At 43.1% G+C, this 21,048-nt stretch overlaps 3 protein-coding genes across 3 annotated transcripts; 1 reads left to right on the top strand and 2 right to left on the bottom strand.

Moving 5' to 3' along the window:
• Positions 1–368: 368 nt before the first annotated feature.
• PKNH_1024500 (structural maintenance of chromosomes protein 4, putative) lies at positions 369–4,826 on the bottom strand (the record flags this gene model as incomplete). The annotated part of the gene is made up of 1 exon (XM_002259689.1): positions 369–4,826. One exon carries the CDS (start codon positions 4,824–4,826, stop codon positions 369–371), a length of 4,458 nt encoding a protein of 1,485 aa, XP_002259725.1.
• A 3,130-nt stretch (positions 4,827–7,956) lies between these two features.
• Positions 7,957–9,646, top strand: PKNH_1024600 (alpha-soluble NSF attachment protein, putative; the record flags this gene model as incomplete). Its single annotated transcript, XM_002259690.1, has 5 exons — positions 7,957–8,104; positions 8,393–8,515; positions 8,652–8,829; positions 9,005–9,083; positions 9,278–9,646. 5 exons carry the CDS (start codon positions 7,957–7,959, stop codon positions 9,644–9,646), a joined length of 897 nt encoding a protein of 298 aa, XP_002259726.1.
• Positions 9,647–10,326: 680 nt separating this feature from the next.
• On the bottom strand, positions 10,327–18,603 carry PKNH_1024700 (conserved Plasmodium protein, unknown function; the record flags this gene model as incomplete). The annotated part of the gene is made up of 1 exon (XM_002259691.1): positions 10,327–18,603. The coding sequence occupies one exon, from the start codon at positions 18,601–18,603 to the stop codon at positions 10,327–10,329; it is 8,277 nt and encodes a 2,758-aa protein (XP_002259727.1).
• Between the last annotated feature and the right edge of the window lie 2,445 nt (positions 18,604–21,048).

Raw genomic sequence — 21,048 nt, forward strand, 5'->3', positions numbered from 1 at the left:
CGTCGCGTCGTTTTGCGAGGCGCACAGTAAGAAAACGCCTATTTTTGCTCTGTCAATACTTTTTTGAAAATGCTTAATATTTTTTTTTCTTTTTTTTTACCGTATGGGAAGAAGTTAGACAAATGGAGATGACTCTCCTTGGGGAATGACACGAAGGGCATATACATGTTAGAATAAAAAAAAAAAAAAAAAAAAAAAAAAAAAAAAAAAATTCCACCGTTTATCCTTTTGGCTAGCCTTTCTAAATGGCTAGTCGAGTGTGTGTGTGTGTGTGTGTCATCGCGGGTCGTGCCCGTGTGGTAGATGGTCCGCGCGGTGGGGTTTATGCAGTAAGCAGATATTCAATGTACAGCTACCCAGGTGGCCATTCACATGGGCACCGCAACGTATGCACTGGTAGGTTCGTGGATTTTTTCTTGCGGGTCCTCCTCCTCCACCTGTTCTTCCCTGGGCTGATCCCCCTGGAACCTTCCCGGGTTAAGGGTTATACACTTGGTTATATCATTGGTCTTGTAAATACCAATCATCCTGTCACACAGTTCGAACATTTGGTTTCGCAAAGAAATGACAATGAACTGGGCATCGCTAGTCTTGGTTTTGATGTAGTGGGAAATGATGGAGACATTTTTGAAATCGAGTGCAGCATCGATCTCGTCCATGAAGTAGATGGGGTTTGGCTTGAAGTAGTGAAGAGCAAAAACAAGAGCTAAGGAGCTAAGTGTTTTCTCTCCTCCGGATAAATTCTGTATATGTTTCCAGCTTTTTTTCGGAGGTCGAACAGAAAAAAGAATTCCTTCATTAAAAATTTCTGAAGAATCTATTATTTCTAACTCTGCATCTCCACCTATAGCTATCATTTGGTACATCTCTTTCAGCTTTGCAGAGATAATGTTGAATGCCAGGAGGAACTCCTTCCTTCTTTTATTGCATAGGCCATCATACTGCTTTTTTATCTTATACTTTTTCTTCTTGGATTTATTTACATCTTTTCTCCTTTTCATGTAATCATACAGTTTCACATTATAATCTTGGAAAACCTTAAGGTTCGGTGCCTTCTTCTGTAATAGGAGTAACTTACTTTCCAGTTTGGTCTCCAGTTCCTTTTTGTTGATGACTTCAAGTTGTTCTTCCGTTACGTTTAAGTAGTCGTACTCAGTTTCGAGATCGCTCCATTCTTCGTTATCGCAAGCCATGTCTTCCAGGGCTTTGAGTTCCTCCTCCTGTTCCTCGTCGTGCTGACGAGGGCACACCACTCCCTCATCTTCATGGTCATCATCACCTACGTGGTCATCCTGCTCTTCACCTTCACAGTCATCCTCACCATCATCTTGTACATCGCCCTTCCCTCTCTTCCTCTTGCTGATATTCCCTCCTCCCCCCGAGTTGCGCTTTCTCTTTCCCCCCACCGCTTCATCATCATTCTCATCGTCATATTCCATGTCATCCTCCTCACCGCTTTCCTCGCCTGTACTACGGTCAGAGCTACCCGCGCTATTTCCACGACACGGTCTGTTCTCCACGACAACCCTATCAGCCTGGTCAATCAACCGTGTGTACTCGTCAATCTTACCTTCGTAGGCAACACCCCTGTGTCGGAGTTGCTCTATTTCCTTTTGTAAATTCTCTGTCTTGTACACTAGATCCACATTCTCTAGATCCTTCTTCGAAATGTTTTCATCAATTTGTTGCTTCTTCTTTTGGTTCTGCTTCATCTGCGTTTGCACTTTGGCTAGCTCCTTCTCCATCTTCTCTATTTCTTCATACACCACGGATCCTTTTGTCTCTAGATCCTTCAGCTCATTCTCTAGTTCCTTCTCGTTCTTTTCATATTCTTCAATTTCATCCGTAAATTTAAGTATATCCTTCTCTCCCTTCTGTAGATTAGCCAGGGCGTTGACCTCTTCACTGCTGTGTTTGGCTATTTCATCCCTGGTGATATTTAATTGTCTTTCCGCATGCAATAATTTATTTTTAAGTGTTTTTTTTTTCTCTCCTCCGACATCCTGGAGTTGTTCATAATACATTTTCACTTTACTTTCCTGTGCTTTAAGTAGAATCTCGACTTTGTTCTTCTCATCATTTTTTTTTTCTATCATTTCTTTAATAGATTCCAGTTCCTTCTTCTCTTCCGAGGTGAGTTCTGGCACATCGGAGTTTTGTAATTGTCCTTCGATGTCCTTTAGTTGTTTTTTGCAATTCTCAATTCTCTTCTTCGCAATTTCTATCTTACATTCGTTGTCATCTATAAGTGTGGTTATCTCTTTTATTTCGTTCAGGAGATTTCCCTTCCGTAGTTTCAGCTCGTCCATATGTTTGCTCGCTCCCTTAATATCCCCTTCAATCTTGTCGACATCGCTTTGGTCATATTGCGACTGGGCCTCCTCCTTGAAGAATGTACTTGCGGAGTGTCTTTCTTGTTCTTCCGTTTCTCCGTTGGCGGAACCCCTTCTTATGGATCCTCTAGCCATTCCACTATTTGTATCTTTCCCTTGGTTGTTTGGCACCCCACCACCACATATGCGACCATCGTTTTCTATTAACTCTCCCCCGACAGTGACTACTCTCCTTTTGTGAGCATACCCGATGACATGTGCCTCCTCGAGGGTGTTAGCTACGAGAGTTTCCTTCACTGCGTAGTAGAAGCAGACTTTGTATTTTTCATCCTTAAAATGGATGAAGTCGATAAGTTTGTGAACATTAGGAAGGAGAGGGGTGTAATTCTCTTCATGTTTCTTCATCACTGGAAATAAATTGGTTTCCAGAATGGAGAGAGACAAAACGTTCACACGCCCAAGGTTATGCTTGCGCATTTGTTCGAAGAGGAGCACAGCATCGTGTGGCTTGTCCACTACAACAAAGTCGGTGCAGTTATTTCCTGCGATGAGAAAGGCTTTCTCATATTTTGGATCTATAGATCCTAAGTCACCAAGAACGCCATGAATCCCTTTAATCTTTGTTCTCTTCAAATGGTAAATGAGTTCATGTAACTTGTTCATACTTTTATCAGTGTTCAGTTCCTTCTTCATCGTTTCGTACTTTACCCTAAGGTTGATAAGATTATTTGTTACTTGCTCTGTTTCCATGTTTATCTGGGTTAGTAATTCTTCTTTCGCGTGTATGGCTTTCCTCTTTTCTGTGTCCACCTTACTCATATGTTTCAACTGTACATCCATTTCCTTCAATTCGTTTATCAGCTTTCCCTGTAAATATTTCAATTCTTCCTGATGGGCCAAGAATTCCTTTTGTTTTTTTTCTATTAGGTTGGACTTATTGGCGTATTCAGATGTAACTCTCACTAAATCATCATAACTCTTTTGCAAAGGAGCTAGTTTTTTCTCTTCGTTTGAGTAAATTGTATTAATTTTATCTGTGTCTGCTTTAATCTCTTCATTGTATTTTTCCATTTCCTCTTCACATTTTTCTAGTTGTCTTTCCAATTTTGGTATGCTCTCTCTTTTTAATACATTCAATATTTTTTGTTTTTCTTCGATTATGTTTTTGTACTGAGGGATGTCCTTCTCCCTGAGTTGTTCTCTCTTGACATACAGATTTTGCATTTTCTCTACAACTATCAACAACTCCTTTTTCACATTTTCATCTTGAGTATTCAATATTTTGAATTCGTTGTCTACCTTGTTCTTCCTTTTGATAATTTCGCTCTCTTCATTTTCTAGGGTACTTAAAATCGTATTCATTTCTTTTCTCTCCCTCAGTAACCTTTCATACATAACATTGTGTTCTTCTTTTTCTTTTACGCATTTGGCTAGCTCCTCTTCTTTTATTAAAATCCTTTTAGCTAGCTCGAATTTTTCCTTCTTTACAATTAATATATTTAGTTTATATGTAAACTTTTGCAACTGCACGTAATACTTTGCCTCCCTCTTCGGTCCAGCCAATTCTTTCAGTTCGTTATACACATGCTTCAGTCGGTTTACTTTATCATGGTATATTTCTTCACTTCTTTCCAACTCTTCTAAGCTTTTATTTATATCTTCTATGTAGCAGTTGGTCCCTATGATATCCTCCAAATATTCAAGGAGACCTTCTTCGTTTTTTGTTCCTTTCGGGCTCATTTGTGAGATTTGCTCCACTTCACCTTGCAGGATGAGGAAACGATTGTTCCGTAGGTCGATTCCATTTTGGAGTAGCAGATCGAATACCTCCTTCTGTGTTACCACCTTGTCGTTTATGCGATACTTGGATTGGTTGTCCACCGTCGCTTCTCTGCTGATGGTGAATCCTTCAGACAAACTCCGATCCGTCTGGCCTAACTGGTCCGTCTGGCCTAACTGGTCTGTCTGGCATACCTGATCCGTCTCCTCCGTTTGACCTTCCCACTTTCCTAGCTCATCCTCATGGTCTCCCTCCGAGATCATTCTGAATTGGATGGATACCTTCGTATATTCATTGCGCATGGAATACTTGGAGCTGTGAATTAGGTCGCACAGCTTGTTCTGTCGAATCTTCTTCGCCCGACGTCCAAACACAAACAACATAGCATCTATGATATTGCTCTTTCCACTTCCATTCGGGCCCACGATACAACTAAACTTTTTGTAGAAGGGTCCAATAACCTTCACCCCAGAGTAGCTTTTAAAATTTTCTAAAATAAGCCTGTCAATTATTAATCTCGATTTTTTCTTGTTCTCTATACTCAATGTGTATTCCTTTAATCCTCCGCTGATGGCCTTCTCCGCTTCACTGACGGAATGGTATAGTCCCTCTTCGTTCATAATTCTCAGTGTGTGTTCGTTCACAACATTTTCTTCCGGAATGAGATCCTTCACCTCCAGGGCGCTGATGTCGTCCCTCATGTTGGAAACCATCACCAAGTGGTGCTCAAACGAAGGCGTTCAATCGAAGGCGTTCAATCGAAGGCATTCAATCGAAAGCGTTCAAACGAAAGCGTTCAATCGAAAGCGTTCAAGCAATAGTGTCTGAACTTCGCCTTGTAATTGCATCTCCACCGGGCCGACGTCTTTAGAGATTCCTCGCGATAATCTTCAGTTGGGCTTTCCCCTTGGTGGGTTCCTTTCCGGTGATCCTCCGGTAGGTCCCCTTCTGGATGGCGCTGGTGAATTTTTTTTTTTTTTTTTTTTTTTTTTTTTTTCTTCGCATACTTGGGTAAGGCGGTACTGATGAGTGGATCCCTACCACATGGTCGCGCTTATTATCCTTCTTTTAGCGTTTCCTTTATTAGGTTCGTCCTTTTTTTCCCTTTTGTTTTTCCCCCTTCCAGTTAGTCATACTGGGCGTTTACTTTCTCCGTGTGTGTGTGTGTGGATCCCTCCGTGCAAGGATCCCGAGCGACGGTTTCGGGGGCAAGCCTTCGACAATTAAACCGCCCCCCGGATTCCCCTGTCTTGGGGTTTCCGTTCAAGGGGCCCTCACGAGGAGAATACGAAGGGAAAAGGAGGGAGGGGCAGACTCTGTTACGCTGATCCGTAGAATCGAGGTGGGGAAAGAAGTTTAAACATTGCCATGGAGGGAAATGCAAAAAAAAAAAAAAAAAAAAAAAAAAAAAAAAAAAAAAGCATACAAAAACATGCATACATAAGTACATAAATATATAAATACAAACGTTCATGTTTACATATCCTCACCTGTTCCTACACAAGCGCATGCGCGATTGGAGAGTCGCACAGGGAATCCTCCTTTTTGCCTGAGTCTGGAGGGAGAAGCCAACTGTTTTGCTGAGCGCTCGGGGTATACTGCGCACGCTGAGTTATTATGCATGTTGGCACATACACGCGGAGTGTTTCCGCGAGTGAGGCATCCCGACTGACTGGACGTCAGCTCTTTCTCCAACCTTAACACCAAGAAGAGTGTGTATTGCCAGTTGCAAATGTTTTCCGGCAAATGCCTTTTTACGGTTGGCCGGGAGGCGAGCAAGTTTATGTGGGCGCGAACATCGTGTGTGGGGATAGCACCCTGCATGAATGAGAATGGTCGGAAATTAAGAAGTGGGTGCACGCTTCTTTTTAAGCGCTAACATGTTCGTTCATTTTAAATTTTCCAAGATGATACGACGGAGCAGGGGAGAAGCCAGACCTACGACTGGAGCGTTTTCTCGCCTCGAAGTGTCTAACCGATGGTTGCTGTCGTGCTCATACATGAATCGTCCTCTCTTGTTGCACACCACAGGTGGCACAAATATGAATTATTGTATCCTTCGCACTTCTCCCCCACGTTGTATCCCCTCATTCAGCGATGTGAATAGCATAGCGAGAGTATCCCAGCGCACTGCTGAATAGAGTTGCCTAGCGTTTAGTGACTCTTTTTTTTTTTTTTTTTTTTTTTTTTTTTTCCCACGACCATGGACGGTTACTTCGATTTGGACGGGCATGACACAGTCGAGTGGAATGCAAGCGGACGGGGAGACACTCCCTCCGATGAATTAGCACTGGGGACCTGAACAAACAGATTTTTTTTTTTTTTTTTCTAACTTGAATACGTGCAAATCTTTTGCTTATGTTGTGCGAGGGTAGGGAACGTGAAGAAGGGGAGTTAAAAAACAAAAGTACAGCAACGTTGCCGTTGGGAAGTCGCCAATGAACTTGCTCTTTGTATGTTATGTAGCTAATTTGACAACTGTTCATTCCGAATGAAGTGTAAGGGAGGGCTCGGGGGAAGTCCGCCAAACGGAGAAAGGAAAAATTACCCCCACTTGGCATGCTACACATATGGAAAATTTCCTCTTCCGCGTACGTATGGATAGTGTTCCCATGTATCCACCAGTTACGTTCTCCCCTTAAAAAGAAGAGAAAAAAAAATATATATATATATTCAGTTTGTCTCAACAGGATGACAGCCCTTTTTTTGCTCATTTTTGCCTGAACCGTTCAGGTGAAAAAAACTGAATGGTTAACCGAATTATCGATTTTTTGTAATACAATGGAAAAAAAAAAAATAAAATAATAAATAAGTATTCCCCGTAATATTTTAATTTGTACTCCATTTTATGGTTTTCTTTAGAAGTAATTTTTTTTTTTTTCCGTTAAGAAAGAGACACGTGTAACACACCTTGTCCCGTTTAACAACTCGGTGGGGTTGTCCATATGGGGATGTTTCATTGGTGGTCTCTACAGTTCAACGTCCCTACACCGTCATGCAGCTGTGTAGAAGTATCTCCAACTGCACATGCACACAGCTTCATTCCATATGTGAGTTGCTGTCAATTGATTTATCGATAAAAAAAGGGGAAAGGCGTGGACTGCAAACATCAAGTAGATAATGCCTTATAAAGGGAGAAGTGTGTCACACCATGTATATCACGTAAAAAAAAAAAAAAAAAAAAAAAAAAAAAAAAAGGAATAACAAAGTTATTACACATATATATTTGCCCCTTCACAAATATATATAATGAGTGTATTTTCTCTTCACGGGGAAAAAGTCCCCTCAAAAAAAATGCCTGAACAGTCAGGTAACTTTGTGGAATACAAACTTTGTAAATCATTTCACCAAACAGAGGGAAATTGGAAGAGAAATTACATCCGAGGTGACAAAACCAATTGTATATGAAAATGTTCCTGAGACTTGGAAAGTATGCCTTTGAAAGGGTCCTTTTGTGCCGGTTTGCAGTTAAATTAAAGAGCTCTCGTAAATGTGACAAGAAGTTGTGCCAGAATTGGGACGGATAGGAAAAATAAATCATATGGAAGCAACCAACTGGTATTAAAAAAAAAAAAAAAAAAAAATTAGGGGGAGTATTGCCAAAACATGCTACTCTACGCTGGTTATATCACCATTGCGTAAGAGAGGATGACAAGAAAAAGAGTGATCATGGCAAAATTAAGTTGAACTTTCGATGTTATTTCGCGATCACCATTTTTTCCTCTTAGTGAATTCCCTTATACATGTACGATACGCGCGTTCACTGCGCGCTTAAAGAACACAGGACGATTCGAGACCGAAGGCGTGAACAGTACATGTTGAGATCCTTCCAACGCATATACAATGGAATACGAGGCAAGGGAGCTGGAAAAGAAGGCTGAACAGCTAAACAAGAAGGGGTTCCTCTCTTCCTTTTTTGGGGGCGACAATACGGACGAAATGATCAACTGCTACAACTTGGCGGCCAACAAATACAAGCTATGCCACAAATGTAATAAAGCATTTTTTTTTCGTGAGTGATTTTGGGGTGAGACGGGACGGGGTGACACATTGCACCATAGAGAAAGAGAGGTCTGATCTTCCTTCCTCCTCTCGGTGTCATACTTCCCGTACGGGAAACTCACCCTTCTCGAGTGTTCCAACGCGGATGTGTGCTTATGTTGTACAGCTGACGGTTCGTTGTCCCTGTCACTTGTTGACTAGATCGTTTGTTGTCCTTACCCTTCATTGGTATTGTAGTTCATTCATCCGCTCCCCTGGGGAACGATCCATCTTACAGGGAAGGAGGCCACTGCATGCATCCTGAAGAACGCCATCCTGCATAGAAACAACAATGAGACAAGCTACTGTGCGAATGCGTACTTAGAAGCGGGGAATATAGCCAAAAAATATGACAAAATGGGTAGGGACCGCCTCCCTTGTATGAACCGGACATACACTATCAACATAGCGTGATTGATTTGAGCGTATGGTCAGTATTTTGTGCTCTGTGCGATGGCCTTATCATTATCAGACTTCCTCCCCCCTTTTCTATGCAGAGGCCATAAAACATATCGAAGAGGCTGTCAACATGTACGCAGCCATTGGGCGCTTCTCCAACTGCGGAAAGTGCGAAAAGAACATTGCGGAAATTTACGAAGATCTGTACGAATATGGCAACGCGTCCAAATACTACAAAAAAGCGGCCTACTACTTCGAAATGGACGAATATTCCAAGTAATCAGTCAGCTAGCGGTTTAGCTAGCCAAAAGGAGAAATTATAATAATAATAATAATAATAAAAAAAAAAAAAAAAAAAAAAAAAAGTGCACGTTGCCTTACTTGTTCATGTGAAAATGCATTTTTACGTGGCTCCATTTTACAAGTGCATAATATTCTAACTGTTCCATAGGTCCGCCTACACGCAATGCATCGTAAAATACGCGGAGCTGAGTTCACAGTACAGCGGACAATATGAGGAGGCCATCTCGGTAAGTAAAGAGGAGTGTGTGTGTGTGTGTGTGTGTGTGTGTGTGCCTGTGTGCCTGTGTCTGTCTGTAGTTTTGTGGGGGTTGCTCTCCATCACTTCTGTGAGAAAATATGAACATATAATGTGTGTGCATACGAATGTACGTTTGTTGGTACGTACGCACATGTTTCTTTCCCTGTTCTTTTTCCTGCGCAGATCTTCGAGAACGAAGCGGAGAAGGCCCTGAAGAGCACGTTACTGCAATACGGCGCGAGGGATTACTACATAAAGGCAGGCATTTTACACATTGTGCTAGGGGACTTGGTCAATGCGAAAATCTCCATCGACAAGTACTGCATGAACGACCCACGTTTTTTAAGTTCGAGGGAGAAAAAGTTTCTCGATAATATTATGGAGGCTGTGACAGAACAAGACGTAGAATACTTTGAGGAGGCTGTGCACGAGTATGATCGCATTACCAAGTTGGACAACTGGAAGGTACACTTTCTTTACCAAATAAAGTCCAAAATGAATGCTGAGCCGAACGTCGAATTGACGGCTGATGGAGCGGTGGACTTAACGTAGCATGATGAGGCTCATTGCATTGCGGTGCAGAACAGATTGTGATGGTATCGCAGAAAACACCCTTGAGCCTTTTTTTTTTTTTTTTTTTCTTTTTTCTTTTTTCTTTTTTCCTTTTTTCTTTTTTCCTTTTTTCTTTTTTCTTTTTTCCTTTTTTCTTTTTTTCCTTTTTTTTTTTTGTGCGATTCTAGGCGAAATAGTAGCGTTAGCTTTACTGCGAAAACGCCTGGGACGTTTCTTCCGCTTAGGAGGTCAACCCCCTTTGTTAGGAACTCTGCGGGGAGTCCCTTTTCTTCTACCTCTCATCATCTACCAATTTAAAATTCTACAACAATGTGGAAAAAAAAAAAAAAAAAAAAAATGCTCCATTTTTATGAAGCATTAACAAATTTTAATTTATGTCTTTACACATTAAAAAAAAAAAAAAAAAAAAAAAAAAAAGTTGTGCGTCATTTAACTTCGGGGATATTTGCGAAAGTGGAGATGTACATGGTGATCATATAAGAGAGGGAGGAGTTGCTGAGGGTGTATTGCATATGTCCAAACAAAGGTTTCAAAAAGAAAAAAAAGGGGCGTTGAAGTGGAGCAGTTAAAAAAGGGTTGGAGGATGGTCCTCTAGAGGGGTGCTTTTCACAGTGCTACACACACAACCTCCTTACAGCTCCTCTGTTCTCTTTAGCTGATCACTCAAGTTCGAACTGCGGGACGGGTACCTTCCCCTTTGTATTGTGCGCATCGTTCTTCTTGAGGAGATCCAAATACACCTGCTGTTGTTCCTTTATTCGGACGAGACCCCTCTGTATGAGTATCTGCTCCTGTAGCTTCTTCTTTAGCTCTTCGTTGCATTTTTTTTCTAGTTCCATTTTCTTGGAAATTTCGTCCAGATACATATATGACCCGTTGGAATCACGTGCCTTGTCTTTTTTGTGTTCTTTAGGGAAATCTGCACCGTAGTGGAGATGCCTCTCACCCCCATTCGTGTGGTCTCTTCTTCTATGCTCTTCGTTCGTGCAACCACTCAAGCCATTTTCTACAATGGTTTCATGTGAGAATCTTTCCAAATTGGAATGCTTTCCAGGAACATTTGCGCAGAAAACACGTCCTTCTGTTTCATCATCAGAATGATTTTGTGATAACCTGAAGGTCCCCTCCTCCTGTAATGTGTACGACTCGTTGCTCTCCCTACGCATCGAATCGGAGTTTATGGTGTGCTCACTTCCGTGCAGGTAGATGTTGGAGTTTTCTCCGTTCTCTTCTACACATTTCGTGCTTTTGCGAAGGACGATACCTTGCCCGGAGGTGTTTTTCCTTGGAACATTTTTGTACCCACGGGGGGATTCCTCCGTTTCCGCCTCGTCATCGGCGTCAGCAGCGTGGTCATCATCCTCCTCATCACCGTCCTCATCCTCTTCATCGTCTGCTTCATCATCATCCTCTTCATCGTCTGCTTCATCATCATTCTCATCATCTTCTTCTTCATCTTCATCGTCATCCTCCACGTCAGCTTCGTCTTCTTCAACTTCCTCCTCTGAACTTCCAACTTCTTCTTCTACTTCTATTTCTTCCTCTTCGACGTCTTCTTCTTCTTCTCCCTCCACATCTACATCACTCTCCCCTTGACCTTCTATTTCAATATCCTCTTCTGTAGTTTCATCTTCTTCTTCCACTTCTATTCCACTTTCCTCTTCCTCCACTACTTCTTCGTCTTCATCTTCTTCTTCGTCTTCATCTTCTTCTTCTTCTTCATCTTCTTCTTCTTCTTCTTCCTCCTCTTGCTCTTCCTCTTCAACAGCTTCTTCTTCTTCCTCCTCCTCATCATCATCACCTTCCTCATAATCTCCCTCTTCATCGTCCTCTCCGCCTTCTTCCTCGTCTTCCTCCTCCTCATCAGCATCATCTTCTTCTTCGTCCTCATCTTGCTCGACGTCTACTGCACTTCCCTCTCCTTCATCTTCATCTTCCTCCCCCTCGAGACTTTCAACTTGGTCTACCTCTACACTCTCCTCCTCGTCATCCTCATCATCATCATACTCATCATCGTTATTATCATCGTCAACTTCTTCTCCACTTTCAACTTCGTGCACATCGCTTTCAACCTCTTCTTCGTCCACTCCACTATCTACTTCACCTTCGTCCTCGTTACCATCGTCATCATCATCATCATCGTCATTATCCTCCTCATCCTCCTCCTCATCATCATCGTTGTCGTTTTCTTCCTCCACGTCACTTTCCTCTTTCTCTACTCCATCCACTTCACTATCTCCATCCTCTTCTTCTTTCTCATCATCGTCATCATCATCTTCTTCATCGCCTTCATCGTCGTCATCATCCTTCATTTCATCCTCCTCCCCCCAAGGTACCACCGAACAGTTCTCACCAGAGCCCCTTTCCCCTTGAGTGTTTTTTTTCTTCTCCTTCTCCTCCATCTGTTTATCCACCCCCGGAACTATTTCACATTGTTGCATGACATTTCCCTCCATCTTCTTACCTTCTTGCTTCATCTCTCCCTCCACAGTTTCTATTATATTCCTGTAGACATAGTCAGTAGTGCAACTCACATCTGCGGGTGCGTTACGCATCGGTAGAGTTTTCTTATCCCAGTCTGTACTTCCCACGTTACTTACATACCTGTCACCTGGGGTCGTGAGGCCATTTGTACTTACCCTCGACCCATTTATTAGAATGGCTCTGTTATATTGCACAACACTGGGTGCATTAAAAATAGACAACCCCGTTTGTTTCTCTCCTAACTGAGTGTTCACAGGAGGAACAATCTCCACCATCCCTTGAGTAGTCGTTCCGTTCATGCAGAAGGTTTTCTTCTTCGTCATATCTACATGAGGAGAATTTTTCGAAGTCGTCATTTTGGAGGAAGGTTCAAGTGGATTCCCCTGCGACATATCCCTTGCATACATATGGTATTGCGTTTCGTTTGTTTTTCTAGGAAGGTACTTTTCACTTTGGTACCTTTGGATGGAGGCACTTGGCGTGGTCCTACTGTTACTGAGATTAGCTCCATGGTGGGGATTTCCCCATTGGGGTGCACCCCGACTGCTACATCGGGAGGTAATTCCCTGTCGCACCACGCCTTCATCCTTCATCTCACTCGCCTGGCGTAAGGTGCCTCCCGTCATCCCAACGCGGTTGCAGTCACTCATGTAGCTACTGACATAGTCACTCATGTAGTTACTCATGTGGTTACTCACATAGTTACTTCCTTGGGGTAGCAGGTCCTTCCATGAATCTGCCACTTGATTCCTTCTACCCGGAAGTGTTCCGATACTGTTACTCATTAGGTGTGGACAATTCTTCTCGGTCATCTGCGTCTCTATGGATCCCCTTGCCCCGCATCCCTCCGGTGCATCTCCACTGGTACCGAACCTCGGGGGGAGTGGCCCATCTGGTCTGTTTTCTCTACCTTGACTACCACGGTCGAAGCTATATCGTTCGCTTCGTTCGTTAGATCCGTTTGATCCGTTTGGCCCCAACTGGGCCCCGCTCATTGCATGGCCCATGTACCTCATAGGCTTCACGTGTAAATCCGCAACCCTACTGCACATAACTCCATTGCGCGTGTTGTAATATCCATTCACCTGTTTAGCTCGCCTCGGAATGAACCCTATGTTACACAACCTTGCCCCCTCTTTCATTCCGTTCATGTTATGGAAATGGGTGGAGAAGCTTCTTCTACCCATGACAGACATGTCTGGACAGGACCCCTCTGCAAGGGAGGCGTTTCCTTGATTGAGTGCGCTACCTACCGTGGTAACCTTTTTCTGCGCGTTCCTCACAAAGTTCGTCGTGGAGGGAAGGGCATACCCGTTGGATCTACCCAGAGAGATGCAACCACCTTCAAGGTTCTTCGCATAGCAATCGCTTGAATGGCCACTTTGGTTTTTCTTTTTAAAAAAAATAGGCACCTGAGTATTTATCACATTTGAGGGGGCCCTTTTTGAAACTACTTCTATCTCTTTCTTTGGTCCTTCCACCTTTTTTTTTTTCCCACCCGGATCGGCTTTACCTTTTTCATTTTCTGTCCTTATCCCGAAAAATCCAAGAATTATGTTTGCGTAAGATTTTTTCGGGGGCGCCTCCTTGTTCTGTTCATCCTTGCTCTGTTCGTCCTTGCTCCGTTTATCCTTGTCGTGTTTATCCTTGTCGTGTTCACCCTTGTTCTGTTCACCCTTGTCGTGTTTATCCTTGTCGTGTTCACCTTTGTTCTGTTCACCCTTGTTCTGTTCACCCTTGTCGTGTTTATCCTTGCTCTGTTTATCCTTGTCGTGTTCATCCTTGTCGTGTTCACCCTTGTCGTGTTCATCCTTGTCGTGTTCATCCTTGTCCAGTTTACCGACGAGATGCCCAGTCGTTGCCCCCCCATGGGTTGCATACCCGCACACGTTTGCACACCCCCCGGCGGGCACCCCCATAGAACCTTCACCGCAACGAACACCACATAGGGATTCTCCCCCCTGCATGCAATTCAAGTTCGGTTTAGAGGTACCAGGGATATTGTTGCTATCATAATGGAAGTCTTGCCACTCATTAGTGAACCCCTTATTCATATGAAGTGTAGATGCAGATACTTCTGGGATCACGGAAGAAGCACGCTGAGGGCATATCTTCTCATTCTCCTTAGGAGTATCTGCCCCCATTTTTTTTATCTCTCCTTGAGGGAAGTCACCCGAATCAGGTCGATTCCCGGAATTGACAGGAAGATCCCCCATGATAGAATTGGTCTTGTTGGAAGGGAAGGTGGTTGCATCCGTAATGTGGGTTCTTAGTCTATTGAACCCATTTCCTTCAAAGGAGTTGTTATCATCACAATGAATAGTGGTGGACCTGATAGCCATTTTGATGTTCTCCCGTGATGGCACTTCAGGCAGATGAACCTGCTTCTTCTCCCCCATTGCAGGCACTCCGACAGGGGTTCCTGTGTACTTACTTTCCAGATGTAGCAGATCCTTGTCTACATCTACTTCATTGTCCTTCTTTGATGATTCATTCGGATCAGTCCCACCAAAGCAATTCATTTTGCTAATGAAAGGATCCATGGAACCTTTAACTGCAATGTTGTTGCAGGTGATGATAGGAAAGCATGTCGGATTGGCCACTCCAAAGAGGTTCTTATTGAAGCAGGCCATTTTATCAACATTATGTATCCCCGTAGGTGTTCCATCTACATCTAGATTGTTACCTGCATGGTGCGGAATCTGAAATCCATTTTGTGCCCCCTTCACATAACATACTTCGTACGAGTTAAAATTTCTGCTCTGTTGTATTTTGTCTAACTGTAGTTTTGGTATAGGAATAACATTTTTTATCATTACGTAATTGTCTGGGGTGGATTCTATCAAATGTGGCATCATCACCATGTCGTCTTTGTCCTTTACCCCTTCTTTTATTTCTTCCATGTTGTCCCTAGGAATTGGAAAGCTATACGTGGTGGGCCTCCTGTTCATTTCGTCGTAATTCTCTTCATATAGAATCTGTACTTTGTCTACTGAACTTTCAACTGGAGGCAACTTCACATCTGAGTGAAGTATTTCTTGAGCCTTCCTCACAAGGCTGGTACCTGCATCTTTCTTTTCATCTTTTCCTAAGATGGACTCGTCAACAAATTCGTTGCCTTTCATTACCCCTAGGTAGGCATCTAGTACATCCTCTACTGCATCTGTGTGGAGGTTTGCACTTTCGACGATCTGTTGATTCGCATTCTTTAGTGAGTACATTTTAGAAACTCCTACACTAGGCATCTTCCCGAGGATACTTTCTCCCATTTGCGCATCCTCCCTCAATGGAGAGTTGTTCTCCCCGTTCAGAAGTACTTCGTCAAACGAGGTTCCCTTCGCACTCCACATCATGTTATTACCAATGGTGAAAGTTCTACCGCAAGAGAGGGGTACACCGTTCTGGTCCTGTAATGGGTCCTTCTCCTGGAAAGGCTTCTTCACAACAGAATCCCTTTGATAATCTCCACCCTCTGGGAAAATTACCTTACTGTTCACGGAATCCACAATGCCCTTGGAGTTAATGTCTTGGGATGTTTCAACCTTTACGTTTGTTACATCCACAGAATTGAATCGACTACAAGGGTTGCTCTTCTCCTTTGCAGAAAACAAGGGGGGTGCAGATATCCCTGAGCACTTGTTCTCCTTGGCAAAGTCGCTTACTCTCTGAATATTGTTACTCACGTATTGCTTCCAGTTGTTCAAGTAGTTGTAATTATCGGTGCAGTAATCGATACACTTATCGCCGACGTTCTTATACACATGCCTCCCTTTCAGCTTCAAATTGATGCATTCGTTTTTTACAAGGTTATCATTTTCACCTGCACAAGTCAGGCGAATTCCATGGCATGCAGAATTATCTTCTTTTTCGTTACTCTGGGAGACACAGGAATTTACAGTGGGTTCTTCTTCAGAATAGAACTGGGACTCCATGTACCCTACAGCATTGTCTCTCTTGGGGACGTTAATAATGATTTCGTAGATTCTTGGAGGAGAATATTTTTCTGTATGGGAAGTCGTTTCTATTTTACCTGACTTGTTCATAATTTTTTCATTCATTTTTGTGTAACTTTTTCTTTTAGGAATTTTTTCTAATGGTAATTTGTCTTCCGCTTGTAGGAAGTGTTTTCCTGTGTCTGACCGATTTGTTTTGTCTTTGGTTAAGGAGGAGATATCTTTTGTGTTACGTTGTTGCATGGAGGGATGCAGCTCATCCGTAATGGGTGGATCGTCCGTGCAGAAGGGGCCCTTTTTCATGTACACGTGATGGTCGTAGTTGTCCTCATCGCTACTAGTACTACTGTTAGTTGGATCATCTTGGGAAAGCTCCGGGGAGAGGGGTCTAACTATCGAGGCGGCGCTACTCAACTCATTTATCGTATTCATCTGATTGATGCTTACTCCACGTGCAGTGTTTTTGCGGACGAATGTCCTCTTCTTCTTTGGGGCTGTTTTACTGTTTACCCTACTGAGGCTTCTGGAGAAGGATGTCCCAGAATCACCTCCTCTCATGTTGTTCACCCCAAGGCTGTTACCCCTACTCCCTTTCCAAGAGTTCTGTCTCGTCTTACTCATCGAGTTGCTATAATTTCTTAAATTCTTTACCCAGGAATAACTCTCGTTAAGATCCCCTATATGATAGAAATCGAATTTGTCGTTAATGTTTGAGTTCATCCTTTTCGCTATCGAGATCTGTTTCTTCATCACCCTGTTCCAGAGCTTCTCAAATGCGTCGTCATCAGCGTGGATCTGCTCATTGAGGTGGTCACTGAGGAGATGCTCCACTTGCAATTCTCCTCCTTCTAAATTCCCTTTGGAAGATTTACCTAGCTTATTCATCCTCCTCAGCTCATTTAATATATTTAATTTTTCCAGTTTATTCATCATGCCAAGTTTATCCAACACCCCCCTTCTCGAAGACTTGGTTAAAGCATTTCCTACGGACATAGTTCGCTTCGCATTGGACAATGTCCTCTTCGTACTAGCCAGATTTCTCTTTGAACCTAATAGAAACTTCTTCCCATTGTGTGTGTTTCTTGCCTCCCTCTCACTCAACCTCTTCTCTTGAATAGATCTTTGCGCACTTAGATTCTTTATGAATGACGAAACGGTGTGTCGCTCGAAGTTAGGAATGGTCTTCTTAAAGTTACCTGAGGATGCTTGTCTCTTTAAATTGAAGCATTCGTATTCTATCCCTTTTCTACCTGTACATCCTTGTCGGATGAAGTTATCCACGCTTACCAAGTTACACATTCTGGAAGATTTCGCATCACTCTCCCGACCGTTATTCCATGATATGGACAGGAAACCGCATTGGTTCCCTTTGCTTTTCTCTTCCAGCAGTCCTTCTTCCGTTGGATATTCTTCATCTGTCCATTCTACTTCTTTTTTCGACTTCTTCCTGTGCAGGGGATTATTCTCGTTTGTGGGTTCAACGACCCCGCCATCCTTTCCTCCCTTCACTTGATCATGCTTTGCGCCCTTGGCTACACCCACTTTTTTTTTTTCCTCCGTTTTCCCGTCTTCGTAATAGTATAAGCATTTCCCCCCCCCGCACCCAACTTCGGCAGGATCACCAACAGGCGTGTCGCTAACAGGGGGATCGCCAACGGTGGGTGCGCTAACGGTGGGATCGCTAACGGTGGGATCGCTAACGGTGGGTGCACCATCATAGAAACAGCCTCGGTAATTCACAATACGCCCCATTGCACTGGTCTCTTCACTTGATACTCCTTCTGCCATGACAGCAACAGTGCTAACCTCGCCGCTCACTTCACTCCGTATTGAGTCTTCCCCGTTCAACTTGGTGGTGCTCCTGCTCCTCCTCTTTTTTTGTTTCTCTGTCCACCCATCTTCTTCGGATACCCCTCCAATTGGTCCCTTAAAATTTGTAACAAATTCACGGACACCCACCTGTCTATGAGAGCAAGAACGGATAAGATCCTTGAAGCGAACTGAGGTTTTCACCTTATCATGATGGGCTGATCTAGACCTAGCGTTCTTAATGGAAAGGAAGGAACTCTTCCCTTGTCTTCCTTCCTTCGCATTTTGTCCATGGAGTTTCTGTAACTTTTTTAAGTATTCCTTTTTCCTGATTCCAAGTTCGTTTGCCGTCTTCTGATATACATAAGGCACGGTTCTCCATTTTTCGCACTTTTTTAACATGTCTATTTTTTGCAGTTCGACATTTAGAATGTACGTTGCCGTTTGAAGAGACACATCCTTCAGTGTTAGTATCTCTTTTATCTGTTTGTGTGCGCTAAGGAAGTTTTTTACGAGGGTGTTGCGCGTGAGTTGTGCATCGGGGTGGCTCTTCGCACTGATTTCTCGGAAACTACTCTCCCGCACGGTGCTCTTTCCATAACGACAACTCAGGGCCCTCTGCTTCTTCTCCTCCTTTATAATCTCCTTTTTGTTCTTAATGAGATCCACAATGTTGTTGTACAGGCTCATGGTGCACACATGGGGGATGTAGTGGTAGTATGCAAACTGGCGATGGAGCACAATCTGGTGATGGTCGCAACGCAGACAGGACAGTCGTTCTACCGGATAGCCCTGTGTGTCCTATTCCATACACACAAGGGGTAGCTAAGAGGAGAACTAAACGGATCGAAAAAAAAAATGATCGTAATAAAAATACAAAGTAGAATGAGACAAGCGCATTCGACGTGAACTTACACACCGAGCGTAAGTAAGACCGGGTGCATAATACACAGAAGTCGGGTAAAGTGGTTGCACACGAAAGGGTGTAGTAAGGTTAAGAGCGTTACAACCAAGAGGGGATCCCTCTCATCGTGTCAAAGAGAGAAAAAAAAAAAAAAAATTCTGTGAACATGGTGTGTATTTTTTTTTTTTTTTTTTTTTTTTTTTTATTATAACTTTTTTGACCTGTTTATTAAGAAAATTTTTTTTTTTTTAATAAGTGTAATCGAGTTTACCCGACCACTGAGGAAATAATTTTTTTCTTTTTTTTTCTATTTTGGCTGAGGGGAAGGGAGGTCTTAAGTTGCGTCCGCGTGGTTGTGCGGGTATACGAAGAGGGGGGGGGGGGAAGAAGTGTATGTGCATGGAAAAGCGAGCGAGTTGCACGCCGAAGAAATTACACACCAGGGAGTATGCCGCCAACTCGGTTAGCGAGAATGCACCGACACACATGTATGCCCGTAGTGCACCTTGGGCGAAGTTAATGATGATACTTTCGCTTGCGTTGAACGATAATTTGGAAAGATGTGACGGAGGTCGTAGTACTTTTCCTTCGCGCTTTTTGTTTACCGTTGTTCTGTTTCTCGTTATTTCCCTTTTTTTTTTTTTTTCCTTGTCTTGTGTATGTACATGCGGCGCAAGCGCGGTTTTCTCTCCCATTCTCATATTCCCCCCCCCGTTCACACATGTGGCCGCTTCGTGTGCGCATGTAAGGTGCATAACCTAGTATGGAAGCGATGAGGCAATTAACGGGTTAAGTGAACAAAAGGAAAAGTGTTTCTTTCTTTTTTTTTTTTTTTTTTTTTTTTTTTTCCGCTCTTAACAGTGTAGTCACTCTGTCCTTCCACTGCACAGCGTGTGCAAAGGGGATACCATCAAATGTGTCCTCCCCTTGGAGGGGGGGGGAGGGTAAGATACACATGCACTGATGTGCAGTTTGGTGGATAAAGGACATGTGAACATATACACACAGAGACATATGTACTAGGAGAGGGTACAAGTTGCTTTATCATTGTTGATCGACCTGCATTGGAAAATACGCAAATGAAAGGAGACCCTTAAATGGTTTTGTTTTTCTCGGGCGAAAAAATGAACAAATGGGGACCAATATATTTTGATGAGCCTACTGAGGAGAGTTACAGTCACTTTAACAGAATCAACCTCAGGTGTGTCCTTTTGCCGAGTAATATCCCCCCCCTTTTTCCTGCATTGCAGACAATGTATGTAATATTGAATATTCAATACGTGTGCCTGATAAGTAGACACAACTTTTCAATCCCTTATGGAGCGCAAAGAGGGAGTAACCCGATCATGTTGCAGTAGATGTTTCGCATGGTCAACCACAAATAAGGAATCCATGCGATGTGGTTGAAGGAGGACCATTGCACAAATGTTCGCGCGCTATTCAATCGTCATCCTGAAGGAAAAACAACAGAAAGGGGGAGAGTAGTCCTGACCGTAACTTCAAATGGGAGGGCAAACCTGCCCAGCCGGCCCTCAAGAAGTAGGCCGCATATGGACACTCCACCTTAAATGAACAGGACACCAACGCTGAATGTTACAGAAGGGATAGGGGTGTCCGCAGGTGGCCCACTTTCTGCGTATATTTCTTTTTTCTTTTCCAGGAGCGCCGCGAGGTTAAAGCAACATGTTTATAGTCGCCAAAAGAAAGGCTCCAATAGGGGAGGGGGGAGGTGTATTAAAATCCTTTTGGGCATTCATAGGTTAATAGGCATAGCGAAAAAAAAAAAAAAAAAAAGGTGTGTTGGTTTCCTTTCTTCTGTGTTTTTTTTTTTTTTTTTTTTTTTTTTTTTTTTTTTCGCACTGCAGTACGATTCGGCAGTTGGGTTGAGCGGTAGTTCATTGTACAGCGACCTGGTCAGTTGGACTGTGCATGTAACTCTATTTGCGAGGAATAACTTCCTCTGAGTGTATCTGACTCCCCCCCCCCGCGTTTTCGTTCAAATGTGAGAAACGGTGCACACCTATACCAAGGTATGCTATAGCAAGGTATGACTGCCTCCCTCAACGCACGTGTTTTCCTTCTCTGTTTTGATTTCACCAGGAAGAGTTCCAAAGATGAAAAGAGAGAGAACAATACAGATGAAACTTTTTTCTTTCCTCTTTTCGATTGATAACTCCCGTGGCGTAATTTTACTCCTACCTCCCGTTGACTGTTTACATGGCTGCTTTGTC

The sequence above is a fragment of the Plasmodium knowlesi genome, assembly GCF_000006355.2.
Source record: "Plasmodium knowlesi strain H genome assembly, chromosome: 10".
Taxonomy (NCBI): domain Eukaryota; phylum Apicomplexa; class Aconoidasida; order Haemosporida; family Plasmodiidae; genus Plasmodium; species Plasmodium knowlesi.